Genomic DNA, 21,276 nt, shown 5'->3' with positions numbered 1-21,276 from the left:
GGGAGAGAGGGGGAGCTGGCACACAAGAGAGATTGGCCCAGGCCAGCCATTTCAGAGTTGTGTGCCCAACCTGCATTGTGATGTGTGATGGTGACATCATCAGTATGGGTTTGAAGACAAGATAAGAGTAGGCCCCCTGAGAGAAGGAAAAGGCCCAAGTGCCCAGCTCTAGGCAAGAGAGAAGATGCCACAATCCGTAGAAAAAATCTAAGTCCCGATCAGCCAATTTTTTGGTCTTGAAGGAGGAGAGAAAGAGAGAGAGAGGCAAATAAAAACTCTTATGGGAGCACCTATCTCCTCCCCATGCACAGTCTGTCAACCTCTACCAAAAAGGCGATCGGCGTAACCATGCCTAAGCGGAATGCCCTGGCCGTAGGGATAGACCTCGGAACAACCTACTCCTGTGTGGGCGTCTGCCAACACGACAAAGTAGAGATCATTGCCAATGACCAAGGAAACCGGACGACGCCCAGCTACGTGGCTTTCACTCACACCGAACACCTGGTTGGGGACCCAGCTAAGAGCCAGGCCTCTCTCAACCCCCAGAACACAGTGTTCGATGCCAAGCGGTTGATTGGCAGGATGTACAAGGACGCCGCAGTACAGGAGGACGTCAAGCACTGGCCTTTCACTGTGGTGGACCATGAGGAGAAGCTCAAGGTCCAAGTGTCCCACAAGGGCAAGACACGGACCTTCTACCCCGAGGAGATCTCCGCCATGGTGTTGGCCAAGATGAAGCAAACGGCTGAGGCCTACCTAGGCAGTTCCATCTCCCAAGCCATCGTCACAGTGCCAGCCTACTTCAACGATGCCCAGCGCCAGGCCACCATAGATGCTGGAGCCATTGCTGGCCTCCAGATCCTGAAACTCATCAATGAGCCAACAGCTGCTGCCATTGCCTACGGCCTCGATGTGAGAAACCAGGAGGTGGCGGGCCGTCGAAACATCCTCATTTTTGATCTGGGTGGGGGCACCTTCGATGTTTCCATCCTTGCTGCCGAGGACGGCATCTTTGAAGTGAAGGCCACAGCAGGGGACACTCACTTGGGTGGGGAGGATTTTGACAAAAGGCTGGTGGGCTACCTTGCTGAAGAGTTCAAGAAGAAGCACAAGAAGGACCTCCATCTGGACAAGAAGGCCATGCAGAGGCTGAAGATCGCTGCAGAGCGGGCCAAGTGCACATTAAGCTCGTGCACCAGCGCCAGCATCTCCGTTGACTCCCTCTACCAAGGGATTGATTTCCACACGACCATCACCCGGGCGCGTTTTGAGGACCTGTGCTCTGACCTCTTCCGAGACACCTTGAAACCCCTGGAAAGGGCGCTGAAAGATGCCAAGATGAGCAAAGGTGAGATCATGGACATTGTTTTGGTCGGCGGTTCCACCCGCATTCCCAAGATTCAGAAGCTGTTAAAGAATTTCTTCAACGGGAAAGAGCTGTGTAAAGGCATCAACCCTGATGAAGCGGTGGCCTACGGGGCAGCTATCCAGGCCGCCGTCTTAACAGGCAACCGCACTCCCAAGATGCAGAACATGTTTCTTCTGGATGTGACCCCTTTGTCTTTGGGGATCAACACGCAAGGTGGAGTCATGGCGACGATCATCAAACGCAACTCACCTGTTCCCACCAAGGAAACAATGGAGTTTACCACCACTGAAGATGATCAAGACACCATCTTGTTCATGGTGTACGAAGGGGAGAGAGCATTAACCAAACATAACCACCTACTGGGCACGTTCACCTTAAAAGGCATCCCTCTGGCACCCTGTGGGGTCCCCGTCATTACAGTCACATTTTCCATCGATGAAAATAACATCTTGACTGTCTCCGCCAAGGATGTGGAAACGGGAAACACCAGCCACCTCACCATCTCAGACACTCGGGGCCGTCTAGGTAAAGAGGAGATCGAAAAGATAGTGCAGAAGGCGGAGGAGTTCAGAGTGAACGACGTCTCTCAGCAGGAGAAGATTGAAGCCATGAATTCCTTGGAGTCCTGCACCCTGGAGCTAAAGAGGGTTGCGGCGGAGCAAGTCCTAGATGTGAAGGCCAAGAGGAGGATGCTGGAAATGTGTGAGGATGCCACCTCCTGGCTGGAGGGCAACCCACTGGCGAAGAAGGAAGACTGTGAGCAGCGGCAGAAAGACCTCGAGGAAGTGTGGGATTTGATATGCACCTCCCTCACCCAAAGCGAAAGGGAAGAAGGGACATCTGGAGAAGTTCAGAACGTGGCGGTAGTTGACAAGAGTGAACCTCCTGAGGAAATGGAATAAGTCACCAAATTGCCAGAGGGCATTGTTCCACCTAAAGGGCACAATAAAAGTATGGGTGAAAAAAGAAAAGAAAAGTTGCCCGAACTCTTTGATACGTGCACATTTAGCTCTGCTTATTATTTTTATCCTACAAAAAGTGTCCAAGGCGACATAGAAATAAAAGAATAAAACGTGTCCCAAGGATCAGAATAAAAATGAAGGCGGCTTTCTTAATTAAAACATACCCCTAGATCACAAAGTTAGAAAACAGGCAGTGAAGTAAGTCCAACAACTTAAGCAGATAGCAATAAACCCTTAAAAGGCAGCAGCAGCAGCAGCAACAACATGGTGTACAGCCGGTGCCTCCCCCACAGTCCCATGATAACCACAGTGCGCAAGCACGCAGGGCAAGGGATTCAGCACCCCGAGTACTTTAGATGCCTAAAAGCAAGTTTCTAGCCCTTAGTAGGGACAGGTGAACTTAGAAATAATTACTGTACTTTGAATAGGAATACAATATTTATTTATTTATTTATTTATTTATTTATTTATTTATTTATTAAATTTCTATACCGCCCAATAGCCGGAGCTCTCTGGGCGGTTCACAAAAATTAAAAACATTCAAAGTATAAAACAACAGTATAAAACCATAATATAAAATACAATATAAAAGCTCAACCAGATAAAAACAGCAGCAATGCAAAATTACAAATTTAAAACACCAAGTTAAAATTTATTTTTGTGAACCGCCCAGAGAGCTTCAGCTATTGGGCGGTATAAAAATGTAATAAATAAATAAATAAATAAATAAATAAATAAATAAATATTTATAGACTGTTAAAGTGCTGGGAGAATAAAAAGGTCTTCACCGGGCGTCTAAAGGCATATAATGTAGGTGCCAAGCGAACCTCCTTAGGGAGCTCGTTCCACAGCCGGGGTGCCACAGCAGAGAAGGCCCTGCTCCTCCTGGTAGCCCCCTGCCTCACTTCCTTTGGCAGGGGCTCGCGGAGAAGGCCCCCTGAGGATGACCTTAGGGTCCGGGCAGGTACATATGGGAGGAGGCGTTCCTTCAGATAGCTTGGCCCCAAGCCGTTTAGGGCTTTGAATGGTAATACCAGCACTTTGAATCGGGCCCGAACCTGGACTGGCAGCCAATGAAGCTGGAAAAGGACTGGCGTAATGTGGTCTCGTCGGCCAGTCCCTGTTAGTAACCATGCTTGTTCTCACCATAGTGACCAGGTGAGCTGTATGCCTGCTGCAGTCCAGGTGATGCTACCTGTGGGTGGGAAACTGCAAGGCCCCTCCTCAACTCTCGTTTTGTTTTAATCTTCAAACTGGACTTGGACTGTGGAGCCCTTCAAAAAGAGGACACCTTCAAAGAGAGGACTGTCTTTTGTGGAATAAGACACGTGGCCACCCTCAAAGAGACGGAGGAGGGATGGGCAGACAGGAAAGGATGGAGGCAGCAGAGCCTTTCTTCATGCAGGTGCACAGCCGGCATCTTCTGCATACTGGGATGCGTCAATGTGATCCACAGTTCTCCCCAGGAGCAGGCACATAGGCGATGGCCAAGGGTCGGAAATGGAGAGGTAGGAGCTGGGCTAGTCAACCAATTAGCCAAATTCCATAATGTCAGCAGGGAAGGGGCTAGGCAAACTGCCTCGATTTGGAGGGGAGATTCTGAGTCTCTGGGCCCCACAACCGAGAAGGCCGTGTCCCGTGTACTCGCCAACCATATCTCAGATGGCGGTGGGACGCAATGCAGAGTCTTTCCTGAAGATCTCAATAGGTGGGCAGGCAAAGTATGGGGAGCAGGTTTGCTGAGAGCTTGTCCCTGGGGCCTATTATGACCTATGCCATGATGGAGCACCACCTGCCCTCTTGGGGAGACATATCAAGGGGAGAGGCAGAGAAACGAGCTGAGGAGGTCTGTCCTCCCCATCACCCAGAGCCGCCAATTTTCCATCTCTGGCAGGAGGGCCGGGGCCTGGGGAAAACACAGACTCATGGGAGCAGACATCAGTCATGAGGAAGCTCAGGACACCATGATTAACAGCTCCCCGCCCCTGTCTGCTCCCCTGTTTAAATCGGCAGCGTCCAGAGCTCGCCCCAAGGGTCCAGCAGTGGGGATTGACTTGGGCACCACATACTCCTGTGTGGCTGTCTGCCAGAAGGGAATGGTGGAGACCATCGCCAACAGCCACAGCAACCGGACCACCCCCAGTTGCGTGGCCTTCACCGACAGGGAGCGGCTGGTGGGAGAACCAGCCGACGTACAAGCAGGCCTCAATCCGGAGAACACGGTCTTCTGCACAAAGCGACTTATTGGCCGCAGCTATGGGGACCCTCTGGTACAGTCTGACCTGAAGCGCTATCCTTTCCAAGTGGTCGAGGGTGGCAACGGGAAGGTCAAAATTCAAGTGTCGTACCGAGGGTTGGAAAAAGTTTTCCATCCTGAGGAGATCTCTGCCATGGTGCTCTCCAACCTGAAGCAGATGGCTGAGGCCTACTTGGGCCGCCCAGTCACTCAAGCTGTCATCACGGTCCCGGCCTATTTCAACGATGCCCAGCGTCAGGCCACCATCGATGCCGCGGCCATTGCGGGGCTCAGCGTCCTGGCGCTGATCAATGAACCCACTTCAGCCGCCATCGCTTACGGCTTGAACGACAGCGACAGATGGAAAGTGAAGAGAAACCTCCTTGTCTTTGACCTGGGCGGGGGAACCTTTGACGTTTCTATCCTCACGGTCCAGGACGGCATCTTTGAAGTGGTTGCTACTACCGGAGACACTCACTTGGGCGGGGAGGATTTTGACCAAAGGTTGGCTGACCATCTCACCCAGGAGTTCAAGAAGAAGCACAACGAGGATCTCACGCAGAGCACAAAGGCGATGCAGAGGCTGAAGGCCGCCTGTGAAAAGGCCAAACGGACTCTGAGCTCAAACGTCACGGCCATCGTCTCCATTGACGCCCTCTACAAGGGAGTTGATTTCCACACGGTGGTCACCAGGGCCACCTTCGAAGACCTGTGCTCTGACCTCTTCCACGCTGCCCTGCTTCATGTGGAGAGGGGGCTGGAGGATGCGGGCGTTAAAAAGTCCCAGGTCCACGACATTGTGCTTGTGGGGGGCTCCACCCGCATCCCCATGATGCAGAAACTTCTGTCGCAATTCTTTGATGGACAAGAGTTGTGTAAGACCGTCAACCCAGACGAAGCGGTGGCTTATGGGGCAGCCATTCATGCCGCCATCTTGACCGGCCACAGGTACCAAAATCTCCAGAACCTTCTCCTCTTGGACATAACCCCCGTTTCCTTAGGACTGGAGACGGTGGGAGGCGTGATGGACGTTGTGGTGAAACGCAACTCTCCCATCCCGACGAAAGAGACCAGAAACTTCTCCACCACTGAGGACAACCAAAGCAGCCTTTTCTTGCAAGTCTACGAAGGGGAGCGAACGTTGACCAAACACAACCGGCTCCTGGGAACGGTCACCCTGAGCGGCCTGCAGCCTGCGCCACGTTGCGTGCCCATTATTTTGGTCACCTTCCACATTGACCACAATAGCATCCTCACTGTCTCTGCCATGGAGAGGATCTCTGGGAACAACAAGCAGCTCACCATCACAGACACCCGTGGCTGCTTGGACAGAGAAGAGATAGAGCGCATCGTGCACGAGGAGGAAGAGCACAGAGCGCAAGAGAAGGCGGAAGAGGAGAAGAGGGAAGCCTTGAATTCCTTGGAGTCCAGCACGCTTCAGCTGAAGAGGGTGGCCGTGGAAGAGAAGTCCCTGGACGACCGAGCCAAGAGGAGGGTGCTGGAGATGTGCGAAGAGACCGCCGCATGGCTGGAAGGCAACCGGCGAGCCCCGAAGAAGGAGTACGAGGCACGGAAGAGGGAACTGGAGGACGTCTGCTACTCCATCATCACACATTTTACTACGGATGGAGAGAAACCTTGAGAAGTGGAGGGGTGGGGGGAATTATTCCTAGCTCTGAACTTCTGAATAGGCTGTGAAGCACATTAAAAAAGAGTAAGAGTGAATGGAATCATTCTGCTTTTTCCAGGTAGCGGCAGCTGGGTGGCAGAGGGGCTCATGAATGCACACAATACAGAATCCCAGTGGGTGCTGCAACTAAATGTTGCAGCATATTCTTCTCACTCCCAAAAGGACTGCTCTTGTTCAGTTTGCCAGCAAGCCTTCCCAGCCTGGTGCCTTGCAGATGTGCTGGCCTATAACTCCCAATGTCCATGTTGTCTGGGGATGATGGGAACTGTAGCCTAACATACCTGTCTTCTATCAAAATGGTGGAGGCTGGTTTAGAGTATGATGGAGGAGAGCCTGGCTCTGGGGTTTCTAGCATGGTGCCCCTGGGCCCCAATGTTCCCTGGCTCTCCTGGGTTTTATTTTATTTCATTTCTTCTTCTTTTTAATTAAAATGTTGTTTTTTTAACTGGGAGGCTGGTGTGGGCCCCCAAATCAGCATCAAGAGCGCAGGAGGTGATGGGGGCATCAGGGCAGCGGAATAAATTCCATTTTATTTCTGTCGTGAAGATGATGCTATGTGAATTTAAAATGCTGCACGTTCAGAGGTTGGTGTGTGTGTGTGTTTAAATCAGGGCTGGCAAACAGCTTTGTGCTTCTTGTTCTAACGTACCATGAATGTAGAAGCAGTTGTAAAGCATGGAACAGGAGTTGGGTGGAGGGGGGGGGAAGAAATGTGAAGCTATGTGTTTCACAACTGAAGTAGAATCATAGAATTGTAGAGTTGGAAGGGGCCAATAAGGCCATCAAGTCCAAACCCCTGCTCCATGCAGGAATACACCTTAAAGCATGCCTCTAGGATGGGAGAGCCCACAACCTCCCTGGGTCACTAGTTCCATTGTCGTACTGCTCTAACAGTCAGGAAGTTTTTCCTGATGTCCAGCTGGAATCTGGCTTCCTTTAACTTGAGCCCGTTATTCCGTGTCCTGCACTCTGGGAGGATCGAGAAGAGATCCTGGCCCTCCTCTGTGTAAGTAAGACCCAATGCCATTATGCCCAGAGTCAGAAATTTCTCCACGTGTAGGGCAAAGTGCTGCTCTCCAGTGCCACCTTTATTTGTGTTGGAAAGGGTGGCTTTGTGTTCTGGAGCTCAGAGCCCCACCTCTGCGCAGGGTCTTGAGCAAGTTACTTTTCTTTTAGTCTCACACCCATTTGCCTTCTGGAAAATGAGTGTTTTCCAACCAGCCATGCCCACCATGGCAGCCATTTTGGCAGCCATTTTGTGAGAGCACCCATGAATTCCAAATGTACCTACAAACCGAACCCTGCCGACTGCTGATCTGAACACGAACTGGCTCAGTATTGATGGGGGAAAGAGTTCTCAAAAGTCTCCATCCCACACAATCACCGCATTGCCCTAACGATAATTAACAAATTGATAGTAACGGGCTAATTGCTTGGAAAGTGAATCACCTTGGGGTGACGCTCTTGCTAGCATGGGATTGGTATCAGGTTGTTTTAATTCTTTTCTTCAAGGCTGCTCTGAAACGCAGTTGGCCTTCCTCTAATAATAGTTAATAATAATTTAATTAATTGTAATTAATCATAATCTTCAAGAATGAGGTGTTCTATGGTGATTGAATTAGGCAGGACAAATCCCTGCCCCTCAGGCTTACAGTCTAATCTAGCTAGCTACATGGGGGATCTTACGTGTCTTCTAGGGCAAGCCCTCCGTCCATGCGGGACAACGGGGTGTCCCGACACAGCTGAGATGGACATTTGCCCCAGTGCCGGCTCACAGGGGTCCCATGGCAGAAAGCTCAGCAGTCCCTGGATTTGAACAATCTCGCCCTGGAGGCAGAGCTTTTGGGAAACATCTGGGTTTAAAAGGAGGGCCAGCGGCAGGCTCTCTTCTCGCTCGATGGCCGTTGTAAACACACCAACGTCCTCTCTTGCAAGGCCAACCCGAAGCATTTGGTGGGCTGGCCCCAATCTCTGGCACAGGGTGGTTACAAGGGAAGGACGTAGTGGCTGGACTCAGAGGCATCTCTGGCACAGTTTCCTATCAGCCGCAAATTATCATGCGTGCCGTTTCTCTCGGCGGTAATAGGCTTTAATCACTGTGAAGTCATTTGATTTCCCTGTACTGCGATTTGGCTTTAATTAATGGCCACTTACGGGAAGGGAAAGGGAGGGGGGCTTTAGGGAGGGGTTTTTTTTCTTCCTGGGGAAGGGAGGACCCCCCTCCTTTCTTTCCTTTCTTCTTCTTCTACTATTTCTTTTTTCTTTTTGCCTTCAAGAAGATGAATAACATTTGGAGAGCTCAGATACAGGCTGCCAGAAATATGGCTGGTTGGAATTTCTCCAAGGGACTGAGTGTAGCATGTCCTAACAACAGATTGGCACCATCGGAGAAAGGGAGGGAGCGCAGGATTCATGGGATATTGGAGGGGGGGCGTCGCCAAAGGGGCACATTGCGCAAGCGCAAGAAAAGCACGCAGAATGTGGCCTTGGGTTCACAATTTAGCCTCCTGCTACGGACGTCACCTATGCTGATTTTCTAACGCAGTTTTCTCGTCCTTGTGGCTGTTTTCTTTTAATAACAATTCAGCCATCACTGCTGTGTTCCTTTATTTAAAAAGCAAGTTTCTAGCCCTCGTGGACATGTTATTTTTTTAAAAAACACACACACACACACTTGCCATTAGCCCTGATGTCTGGGTTCCTTTTTTAGAAAGCACATTCCTAGTCCTCATGATTGTTTGTATATTTCTCAAGTCAGTTTCTAGCTCATATGGATACATTCATTTCTGTTAAATAGGTTTCTAGCCCTCATGGCAGCATATATATTAAAAACCCATACACACACGTGACTATGTGCTTGCCTTTTTTGGTACATTTCTAGTCCTCATGGCTATGTTATCTTCTTCTTCTTCTTCTTCTTCTTCTTCTTCTTCTTCTTCTTCTTCTTCTTCTTCTTCCTCTTCCTCTTCCTCTTCTTCCTCTTCCTCTTCCTCTTCCTCTTCCTCTTCCTCTTCCTCTTCCTCTTCTTCTTCCTCTTCCTCTTCCTCTTCCTCTTCTTCTTCTTCTTCCTCTTCCTCTTCTTCTTCTTCTTCTTCTTCTTCTTCTTGCTGGGAGAATTCTTGTGTGTGTAGACTTTGTGGCCGGGCTGAGTTCAGCTTTGATTAGACATCTCATCCTTGCTTCTATATAGATTTTTTTTTTTTTGTATTTTTCTTTTGCTAGTCTTTATTATGATTGCCTAATCTTAGTGGATTGTTTAATCTTACTGTATATTTATCAATTTAGCCTATTTGTATGACTATTTAAATTTTGTTATGATTTGTAATTGTACATCAGTACAATAGTGGCTGGGGAACATGGGTGGGAGGGTGCCACTTGCATTATTATTATTATTATTATTATTATTATTATTATTTATATAGCACCATCAATGTACATGGTGCTGTACAGAGTAGAACAGTAAATAGCAAGACCCTGCCGCATAGGCTTACATTCTAATAAAATCATAATGAAACAATAAGGAGGGGAAGAGAATGCAAACAGGTACAGGGTAGGGTAAACAGGCACTGGGTAGGGTAAAACTAACTAGCTTTGATGTCCCGTTTGTGGGTTTCCCGTGGGCATCTGGTTAGCCCCTGTGTGAACAGAATGCTAGATGGACCCTTCATCTGATCCAGCAGAGCTCTGCTTAAAGTGTTGCTGTATTTTATTATGTAAAATGTTTTCTGATGTTGCTACAAGCCGTTTCAGCATGGTTACACCTTGGGAAAACGGCATACAAATAAACAGATGATGACAATGGTGATTGCATGGGTCTGGGGTCCGTGGCAGAAGGAACTGGGCCAATAATAGCACCAGAAAACCAGCCACAAACACCTGTCTGTCCATCCACAGGTTTAAAGACCTGCTGTTGGAAATGTTCAAGATGCAATGACAAGAGCAATCTAATGTGCCTTTCGGTGGTACCGGTCAGTGCTCTCCATAACAGTAGCAGTGTTATTGAGAGGGCTCAAGCAGCCTATCCAACCCTTGTTTTAAAGTTTTCTTATGTTCTTAATGGTTTTAATTTTTGTGAACCACCCAGAGAGCTTCGGCTATTGGGCGGTATAAAAATGTAATAAATAAATAAATAAGGGATTTGCGTCTTTAAGTGCACACCTAGAACATAAGTCCAAGTCACAGCGTTGCTTGCTGTTGAGGACTAAACACACGTGGATTGAAAGACGGGGCAGTGTGTGTGTGTGTGTGTGTGTGTGTGTGTGTATGCGCCCCTTCGGTTAATGTGCTCTGCTCGGACCCTGTCACGGTCTTCTCCTCCAGATGGGTGGGCCTCTCTGAACAGGATGTTTATAGAGGCCAAAGGGAAGTGGGACGCTTTGGAGTTACTGGAGCATGCTGTTGAGTCAACAAGGGGTTAAGGTTTATTAAATTCCTCCAGAGGATTGTCGCTGGGGAGGAGAGAGGCACAGGGGTGATGGGATGTGGGAAGAGCTGAAGCATTCCTCCTTGGGACTACATAGAGATATTATTATTATTATTATTATTATTATTATTATTATTATTATTATTCATTCATTCATTCACAGATTTGCTTTTACTAAGAAAAGGGGTTAATTCTTACCTTTTCTGCTGGCAAGCTGAGTAAGAAATATAGGGAAAGGAGGAAGATTGGTTGGTTGACCCTTGATCTTTCAGGCATGTACTGCATAAGTCTTCGTAGCGATGAAACGAGCATCATGTGCAGAGAGCGCAGAGCGCCTCTTCCCTGGCTCTCTGTTTCCTAGGCATCGCTTGTGTGCTCTAAACCCAGCCCAGATAAAGCTGGAGCTTCTCACAAACCAAAGATGAGCAGACTGCTGAAAACACGGGCACCCTCACCCAGGGATGCCCCTAGGACTGGCCAAACTCCATGCCACTTCAGCACAGCAGAGGCCCAAATGAGCAACAGAAAGCAGCGGGTGCAAAAGCAGACCCCATTTTATTTTAATAGTCATGATGGTGCTATGGTTGAAATGGTTTTAAAATGCAGAACTGCACGTCCTCGACATACTATTTAAAATCAGGTTTTGCAAACAATGTGGTTGTTCTAATGTTGCGGTCTCTAACGTAATACCTGTGGCCACTCATGTGCTCACGGACACTGCTCTTGGTGGCTACCAGACTCCCTGCCACTCCCGATTTTTATACTATTCCTGAATTTTTGGACTCTCCTTGGGGGGGAGGGGGGTTCAACTGTGGGGCACCTGCATTTTAAATTCACCACTATACCACTGGACTGCAACAAACAGCTCCTGGACACAATCTTACGCATTGATCTTTTGCAAAGACGACCCTTCTGCACTGTTGCTGCAATTGAACTACTATGAAGATTGGATTGTGTGTGGGGAGGGGCTCACTAAACAACTGGGCATGTTTAGCCTGGAGAAGAGAAGACTGAGGGGAGACATGAGAGCACTCTTCAAATACTTACAAGGTTGTCACACAGAGGAGGGCCAGGATCTCTTCTCGATCCTCTCAGAGTGCAGGACATGGAATAACGGGCTCAAGTGACAGGAAGCCAGATTCCGGCTGGACATCAGGAAAAACGTCCTGACTGTTAGAGCAGTGCGACAATGGAACCAGTGACCTAGGGAGGTTATGGGCTCTCCCACACTAGAAGCCTTCAAGAGGCAGCTGGACAACCCTCTGTCAGGGATGCTTTAGGGTGGATTCCTGCATTGAGCAGGGGGTTGGACTCGATGGCCTTGTAGGCCCCTTCCAACTCTGCTATTCTATGATTCTATGATCATGCTCACAACTCCAATAAAGTGCCGAACACAAAAGACTCACAAAACTGCATCCAAACAGCACGGTGGCTATCAAAAAGCAAGCAGAGAAGGAATCTGGTGCATCTCCTTCAGGGAGGGCTTTCTGCAAGCGAGGTGCCACCACGAAGAAGGCATTGTGTGCTTCTGAAATGCCAGAAAAGCTGAGACAGGAAGAGGATGCTCCAGCCTGCAGCCAGGGGCTTTGGAGATAGAATGGAGGTCGGGGCCCTCCTTGATCACCTTGAAAGAACAGGAAAAAATATTCAACAGTGCAGATTTTCGAAAATGTTGTCAAGATGATGGCTGAGTGAGGTTGGACTCCCCCTGCCTTTGAGCGCAAGAGCTTTGGACCGTGGTGATCGCACAATAGGGGAACATAATGAAATCTGCAATACTTATTTATTACATTTCTATACCAATAGCTGAAATTGGTGCTTCTACATATCTTGGAACTGAGATGTGCGCTCCCTCAAGACCTGGCTTTGCAGTTTACGTTTTGACAGACAAGCAAATGGAAATGGAAAGCAAGGGGGAGTCAGGGGAGGAAGCCGCAAGGAAAGGCCGGGGTGGGGGGAGAGGCCCCCCCAAACTTCCATTGGCATTCCCTTCCCTCTAGGATCGCAGAACGTCCAAGTTGGAAGACCTTGTCCCTAGTATTAGGAACTTCTGTGACCATGGAAGTCTGTAATGCCTACGGAGTGGCCAAAGTTCAATATGGCAGACCCCCATCTTCACATGCAGAAGGTCCCACTTTCGATCCGTGGCAGCATCTCCAGGAAGGAGTGGGAAAATCCTTCCTGGAAACCGTTTGCTGCTAGTCTGTCAGTGTCAACAGGACTGGGCCAGGTGGATGCAAGGTTTGACTCAGTATAAGGCAGCTTCTGATGTCTCCAAGTCCCAAATATGGTTGCCGTCTTCATTCGCGGGAGGAGCCCCCTCCCCAGGTAACTTTCAAACAGCAAAAATCTGACAAGTGTGGCTTTGTCCTCTGGAATGCTCAAGGTTCAACAGCTGGAGCTTTCTACTGGGAGCAGAAAAGCTGGCAGCAAAAAGGAAGGCAGGCTCCAAGTGGGCGGAAGAAGGTGTATTGAGGCCCGGCACATCCTGGAAGAGAGATCCTTGCTCAGTGGCACTCTTGAACCACAGCCTAGGTTGAAACCATGGTGTCGGAGCATGGATGTTGGGGAGCCTGACTGGGCACGCACGTCACGGGATGGCGCACGCTCTTTCCCCCATGATAGATGATGTCAGTTAAGGGAAATAAAACTTCCATGCCCTAAAGCAAACAGTAAACATTCACAGACTGTCTCTGTGTATGCTGCAGTTCTGTAGGAACACAGACGAAGAGCATCATGTACTATTGTATCCCCCCCTTTTTAAAGTACATTTCTCGCACTTACCAATTTCCTCAGCTTTTCTGGGCACAGAATTAAAATGGCCTGGGCTCAGAACCTTACAAATTTGTTTTAGCCTTGTGCGCTGGGGATATTGGTAGTCGTTGGACATTTCTGAAAGGCACTAGGGGAGGGGAGGCCGGAGCAGGACCCCTGAGCTCCATGGGCCCTGTTGTGGGATGTGATTTCCACCCTGGATGTAAAGAACTCTGTGCCCCCCGAGCTGGACCTGTGAACAGCCGCTGCCGTGCAAGATGGCAAGGCACTTTTGAAACAGAAGGGGATTTTGAAAAACAGCTTGCCATGTTGGATGGGGAGGAGGGGTGTGTGTCTCCTGTTGAAAGTGAAAGGAAGCAAAAATAGGAGCGACAGGATCCGGGACAAGATGGCCGTTTCTTGTGCGCTATTATAAGGGGCCAGGAATAGCACCTCCATGTTCAGGGGCTGTCCAAACCACCCCACGGGCTTGTGAACTTCCCAGCTAGAGCAGGAAGTAAAGTGTTGGATGAAGTCTGTCCCAGAAGCTTTCTTCTGAGTTATTTGTTTATTCATAAAAACTATTTGTACGCTGGCTTTTTCTTGTTAAAAATAAAAAAAATAAACGCAATAGATAGATAGATAGATAGATAGATAGATAGATAGATAGATAGAAAACCAAAGGTCTGTTTTCCAAGATAGGCTGCATGGAGCAGAAATCCCATTCCCATATGGCTGAGGGTCTGCTGGGTACTCTTATAAATTGTCACCCACATTAGAAGTTGCAGACCGAGAGAGAGAGAGAGAGAGAGAGAGAGAGAGAGAGAGAGAGAGAGATTGCGCAAGGAAGGGAGAGAGAGAGAGAGAGAGAGAGAGAGAATGGAAGAACCCGGCACATAGACTACAAATTAGCAAGCGATTTTTTGTTAGTGGCTGTGACATCGGGAGGCAGCTCTTTAAAGATGCCGTTCTGTCTGACTTAATTGTATAGTAGGTATTTCCATTCAGGCAAGAAGAACGCCTCCATGGAGATATGAAGACGCTGGGTGTGTGTGTGTGTGTGTGTGTGTGTGTGTGTGTGTGTCTGTGTGTTTTAAAGGAAAGAAACTTAACTGACAGGGAGCATAATAAGGGTTCGACGGCAAGTAGTTGCAGGAAAGAGCGTCAGGGCCTCCAGAAACTTCAGAGAGAATGACACAAATGGGATGCATTTATTATTATTATTATTATTATTATTATTATTATTATTATTATTATTATTATTATTTGCTGCTGCTGGTGGTGGTGGTGGTGGTGGTGGTGCTGGGATTAACAATCAGATAGAGCTATTGCACTCACCTCCTGCTTGTGGGTTTCCCAGAGAAATCTGGTTGGCCACTGTGAGATATTGGATGTTGGACGAGGGAAGATGTTGGCCTCTACTCTATACGCCAGCTGCGCCCCTTCTTAGAGTCAGAAGACCTAAAGACAGTAGTGCACGCGCTGGTAACCTCAAGGCTTGACTTCTGCAATGCGCTCTACATAGGGCTACCATTGTACCTAGTTCGGAAACTTCAACTAGTTCAAAATATGGCAGCCAGGTTGGTCACCAGTACACCTAGGGGTGACCACATTACACCAACATTAAAATCACTCCACTGGCTGCCAATTAGTTTCCGGGCAAAGTACAAAGTGTTGGTCATTACCTTTAAAGCCCTAAATGGTTTGGGTCCAGGTTACTTGCGGGATCGCCTTCTCCCATATAGTCCGCCCCGCACACTCAGGTCCTCTGGGGTGAACTTACTTCAGTCAGCTAAAACTAGGCTGACATCAGTTTCCCAGAGGACCTTTTCTTCTGTCGCCCCCAGATTGTGGAATGGCCTGCCGGAGGAGATTCGTAAAATTAACTCTATGTGTGATTTTAAGGCAGCTTTAAAGACTAGCCTTTTCCGGCAGGCCTATCCAGATCAATGTTAAATCATGAATTTTTAAGATGTATTGATTCCTGTTCTAATGTTGTTCCCCGCCTCGATCTAAAAGGAGAGGCGGGTAAGAAATACATTTATTATTATTATTATTATTATTATTCTGAGCCAGCAGGGCTCTTCTTACGTTCTTATGAGGCCCATTCTTCACTTTCCCGGCATAAGACTTATATTTTCCGCTCTTTCCCTCCCTTACGAAGCATCTTCCTGTCTTCCTCCTTCTCCCTCTGTGTCCTTCTCTTGCTTTTGCACCCAAACACATGCAATCTCCTTCTTCTCTGGCAAACCACTGCAAAAAAATGGCAGCCACGTGCCTGTGGTCACCCATTTCAGGCTGGGCTGGGCTGGGCTGGGCTGGATTCCTAGGGCCCAAGGGCCCATTCAGAGCAGCCTTCCTCCAACTTTATTTCAGATGAGTTGTTGGTATTGGTCATGTTGGCTGGGGACCGTGGGAGTTGCAGGCATTTGGAGGGCACCAGGCTAGGGAAATCTGACTTAGAACAGGGGTGGGGAAATTCACACCCGGCCCTCTGAGGTTTCCCCATACAGTCTCACACCCTTTCCCCAACAACTTATCATTTGGTGGTGTCTCAGCTTTTCATAGAATCATAGAACAGTAGAGTTGGAAGGGGCCTACAAGGCCATCGAGTCCAATCCCCCCGCTCAGTGCAGGAATCCACCCTAAAGCATCCCCGACAGATGTTGTTCAGCAACAATAGGCTGGTGTTTTAGGCCACCCCCCCCTGTGGCCTTCAGCCCCACCCCTTAGTGGCAAGCAGTCCCCAAGAACTTCTCCCAAATTGAACTCAACCCTCAGGGTGAAAAAAGCACACATACCCTGGCTTAGAGGGTGTGGCTGAGCGATGCCTCTGAGCGTCTATAGAATTCCTCCCCCTTACCTGTTTTAACTGCCCTGGGAACCAACTGGTTGAAGATAGACCAATACATGAAATAAATAAACAAACCACACCTTGTGCGCCACAATTTGGGTGAGCTTTCCAACAGACCTGAGTGCTGGCCGCAGCTATCTTCTTAAGAATCAGTTGGTTCTCCTTGCTTGGCTTTTTTCCTTTCCTTTCATGAATTTTCAACCGGAGGGTTGGCCATCAATTCTACTGGAGCCGTTTTGGCACGGGCTCTGAAACGTTGCTCCCGCCACCCTTGTCTGACGGCGTGAGTAAAGCCGATCGCCGTCAAAGGCCCGGCGGCTTGCGCATCCATCACGACTAATGGCGTGTCCCTACCCTTTTCATCTTCCCATCCGAGTGGGGACTGTGTGTCGGAAAATAAAAAGCCATATTGCTGGCCATTATTCAAAGGGAAGGAGAAGGTTATATGGCTGAGAGGAAGGCAGTGTGTTTAGACAACTTTGGAAGTCAGATCAAAGTCTTAGGAGATGTGCTTGGTCCCAGCCAGGCGGCCTTCAGCATTCCCCCAGCCCAGAAAACAGTTCTCCCTGGAAACAGACCCACCCCACCCCAAGAGAAAAGCATTATTTGATGGTACCTTGGGCCCATTTGCTCTTGGTAGTGGCTATTAGGGCATGCACACCCTCCAACATCCCATTGATGGCATGCTTGTGTGGTCGTGCCCTAATAAACAGAGAAGGAGCCCAGCATAATATCCTCGGGAGGAAGTTCCATAGATATAGGGCCACCACTGAGAAGGCCCAGTGACCAAAATTTGTAATTTTGCATTGCTGCTGTTTTTATCTAGTTGAGCTTTTATATTGTATTTTATATTGTGGTTTTATACTGTTGTTTTATACTTTGAATGGTTTTAATTTTTGTGAACTGCCCAGAATAAATAAATAAATAAATAAATAAATAAATAAAATACTACTGGGCCTGTGAGCCTCTGTGGCTGATTTTAATGCCTGGGCAGGTTCATACAGGTGAAGGTGGTTCTTCTTGGACTCTGATACCAAATCATATGGGGTCAAGCCAAGGACTTTGAATTGTGCCCTGAAGCAACAAGCTAACCGGGAAACTAATATAAAATTGGTGCAATGTGCTCCTTCTGTGCCAAATGAAGATTCTGAATCGTTTTCAAAGGCAGCCTCAAGTACAAAGGAGCCCTACAACATGTCAGCAAGAATTCAAAATGTGATTTGCAGCTGCAGGGTGTGAAACAGGAGGCATTCTTCCACCGCCACCACCCAGCACAAATGGCAGAAACTATGGACAAGTGATCTACTAGGGACAGAGACCAGGAAATGGGATTCCCTGGTAAAGAGAGACCCTTGGAATGTGCAGCGAGATCTGGTAATCTGTAGCAAGTCTGGGGCCTGCACTTCAAACCCACTTTGAAGCTGCCAGGACTGATGGCCTACCCTTGAGCCCACTTTCATTTCTGGGTTGGCTCAGCACGCCAAGGGACACCACCAGTCAAGGACCACCCTCACGTCTCCAAAAGGGATGCATGAAAATTTCATTTCCAGTCATTTAAGAACCCGAATGCAAACACCAGCCCATTTTGCAGGCAAAGCTCACACATTCCTAAGCTATTGATGCTCTTTTGCAGAAAGGAAGAAGAAAAAAAGTGCATTTTCATACTCTCGTCAATGAAGGGAAGTACGTGTTCCGGTGCACACTTTTTAAAAAGGTGCCCCCAAATGTGTACATTTTTTTGGATGGTGGTTGTGGGGACCTTACAAGCAGGAATGGGAATGAGGAATGCTGAGCTTCAAGGTGGAACTGGGAGGACGCCATGTGCTTGATCCTTGCTGATTCTCCCAACTGTAGCCTTAACAACAAAGCATACACACCGAGTCTCCGCTGCCCACTTTCCCGACCACCTTACTATCTTTTAACAGGATGCATGAGGACGTAGCGTTGCAGTATAATTTATAAACTCCATTATGGAGTCTCTTGCCTGCTAATGAAGAAGCACTTCTACCAAGTTCAGATGCCTCAAGTCCATTTTGCAGGACCTGGGGGCTTCCTGGCCTCGAACCAAAGGCGGCCCCTTTTATCTGCCTTGGCAGGGCTCCCATGGGCTGGCACGATCAAAGCCACAGGCACCCAGACCTACTTGGCGATAAGGAGGAAAATGCCCTCTTCCGCAACAATGGATGCCAGAGTTGGAATGGATTGGATGGCGCAAATGCTCCCGAGCCCTATGGAGAGCAAACCAAGTGAAAGCATAACGCAAACCACGCCAGAAAGAGGACTGGGTGAACACTGGAAGGACTGGGAGGCAGCGGAAGGAAGGAGCGCTGAGAAGTGGCATCAAATCTGCACCTCTAGAGGCAAATGAATCCTCCGAATTCCCTTCTGTCAATATTACCTTTCTCCTGCTATTCTTTGGATCCCCAACTATTTTGTGAATATTTGGTATCGGAGGATATCTGAGTGGAACGCTAACATGCAATGATGCTTCACGTTTGGCTGTGTGCTTTTATGCCCAGTTTGCAACCATTATGGCTGGTCTTACCGTCTTTATTGCTTTTAATACTGCATCAATGCTTATTATGCCTTTTTTTGTTTTATGCCTCCTTGGGAGGGTTCCTGCCCTGAAAGGTGGCCAAGAAATTTGACAGCTTTAAAAAATTTCACAAAGGATGCCTGCAAAGCCCATAAAGGTTCATTAAAATAGGGCTTAAAGCTTTGGGATTTTTAAATTCAAGACACAGCTAGTTAAAATGGGAATTTTGGTACATTTCGTACGTTTGCGAATATTCGGCCCGGTGCTCTCTTTGTTAGTTTGCGCCTTCTTTTCATGTTTCAGTGGATCCATTGAGAACATCTTGGCCCAGATTCTGAATGCATCCTTGATAAGGATGTACAAGAATTTTGTTTTGATTCAATTTTGGCCGGAACATGCCCTTTTCGCACCCGCGAATACAAACACTATCTCATTTTTCAGGCAAAAGCGCACATATTGCCCACCTTTCAATTGCATTCACAAAATATGTTTGTTTAATGCACTTTTTTGGGGTGGGGGGGGAATACACATTGTCATACTTCAGTCAATGGGGAAAATTACTTTTAAAAAATGTGTATCCAAATGCATACTTTCCCCATTCCATCAAAAACCAAAACGCAAACCAAAAACCATTTGCAATTTGTGGAAAGGAATGCGGTGGACTAAACTTCCGGATGGAACCCAGATGAGCTGAGCAAGCTATAGAATCACTAGTTCTCCAATCCTTCATCTGTGAATTGGCCCCTGCACAAAGGATTGTCTTTCGCATGTTATATATGTGTATTCGATTTATCTTTTCCGTGTTATATTTTTGCATTAGATTTGAGTTCCACTATCTGGGCAGAAATCCTAGGGTGGGGGTGGGGGGGCTGGCATTTAAAAATAGGTTCTGGGGCTGTCTTTGTTATCGACCCCAACAAAACCAAGTTTCGCCAATGCCCAGCGCCCAAGTTTGCTTCATCTCTTCACACAAAGGAACGAAGCCGGGGCGTGTTGTGTCTGCTCATGCCTTATGGGTAGGTTGCATCGGGGTCAGCCGACGCCCGGCGAACGGTCCCTGTAGCCCGACGTCGGTGTTGCTAAGCAACCCGAATGGAAGCGCTTTCCTCTGCCCACCCAGAACAATCCTCCTGTCCACCCACTCATTTGGCGGGACTCATTTTGGGGCGTCCCTGAGCCAGCCACGTCTCTGTTGACAAGCCTGTTGTTTAACATGAACCCAATTAAAAATGGGGTTACATGGGCCGTGACCTCCCATCCTGGGGCCCATTCGCTCCATGGTGAGCACCGACGCCCTCCTTTTCTCCCATCCCGCTTTCTCTGACCGCCTCTGCTAGAGGCGGGTCTCACCTCTCCGCTGCGTGATAAATTTGAGCCTCATATATAAGCCAGTTTGGAGATTTCTTTTTTTAAAAAACGGGTCCTTTTGAATGCCAGGATTGCAAATTAGCTCTCAGAGAAGAGGGTCACCTCGGATGACCCAGTGTCAGGGAAAGATTCATTCTCAGAACGAGCCGGCAAAAGGTTCCTCCTATCTCCACTCTTTCTCCTAGGGGTTTCTAACAGGGTTAGTTTTTATACAACAGGGAAGTTGGAAGCAGTGGTTTAACTGTTTCAGTGATTGTATTTATTATTGTTGCTGTTTAGGTGCCTTGGGCTTGATTCATGGCAATGTATGATGACTATTATTATTATTATTATTATTATTATTATTATTATTATTATTATTCCGCCCAATAGCTGAAGCTCTCTGCCTATTCTATCTCATCCCACACGGATGGTTTGGACTGATGGCAGTTGGAGGTCACCAGGCTGGGCAAAGTCAAGAGCGGCACTTTGAAATGAGCCGAGAAACACGTGGGGCATCCAATCAAGATGACGGCATGATCCAGGGGTGACAACCTTCAGGCTCAGGGGGCCAAATTCAAGCCTCCAGCGGTCCCCAGAAGGCTCCACCCCCCCTCACCCAACCACCAACCATTTGGTGGCTTCCCAGATTTTGCAAAGGTCCACCCCCTCCCTTCCAAAAGGCGGAACTGCGTCTCCTGAGACTCAGCTACTGGCCCTACTGGCACAGTTTAAGCCCAAATAAGCTGGTCTTAGGGGGGGTATTCTGGCCCCACCCCCATTTATTTATTTATTTTAAATATATATATACTGCCCCATAGCCACCAAACTTTCTCCAACTTGGAATTCGGCCCTCAGGCTGAAAACAGCTTCTGCAACCATGGCGTAAACCTGCAGAGTTATGTAATCTGATCTACGGGATCTACTTAAGTTTCAGGAAGCCCTGATTTGAACCAGCCAAAGTGTCCAAGGAGACTTCACAGCAAGCCCTGCATACGGTGCATTACTATGATGTAACCGGGATGCAACGAAGGCTGCAGCCCTCTTACCTGGGAGTAGGCTCTGTCGACCATTGTGGGACTTTGATTTACTTAATATATTTCTC

General features: G+C 48.2%; 2 protein-coding genes across 2 annotated transcripts; both read left to right on the top strand.

Moving 5' to 3' along the window:
* Positions 1-348: 348 nt before the first annotated feature.
* Positions 349-2,271, top strand: LOC134412263 (heat shock 70 kDa protein II-like). Its single transcript, XM_063146142.1, has one exon. The coding sequence runs from the start codon at positions 349-351 to the stop codon at positions 2,269-2,271; it is 1,923 nt and encodes a 640-aa protein (XP_063002212.1).
* Positions 2,272-4,256: 1,985 nt separating this feature from the next.
* On the top strand, positions 4,257-6,209 carry LOC134412262 (heat shock 70 kDa protein-like). The gene has a single exon (XM_063146140.1). It carries the CDS (start codon positions 4,257-4,259, stop codon positions 6,207-6,209), a length of 1,953 nt encoding a protein of 650 aa, XP_063002210.1.
* Positions 6,210-21,276: the final 15,067 nt, after the last annotated feature.

The sequence above is a fragment of the Elgaria multicarinata genome, chromosome 21 (genome assembly GCF_023053635.1).
Source record: "Elgaria multicarinata webbii isolate HBS135686 ecotype San Diego chromosome 21, rElgMul1.1.pri, whole genome shotgun sequence".
Taxonomy (NCBI): Eukaryota; Metazoa; Chordata; class Lepidosauria; order Squamata; family Anguidae; genus Elgaria; species Elgaria multicarinata.
This window is presented reverse-complemented; position numbering and strand designations above follow the sequence as displayed.

Excerpts from the sequence above, each read along its gene's own strand:
- LOC134412263 (XM_063146142.1), top strand. The coding sequence starts at position 349 with ATGCCTAAGCGGAATGCCCTGGCCGTAGGGATAGACCTCGGAACAACC.
- LOC134412262 (XM_063146140.1), top strand. The coding sequence starts at position 4,257 with ATGGGAGCAGACATCAGTCATGAGGAAGCTCAGGACACCATGATTAAC.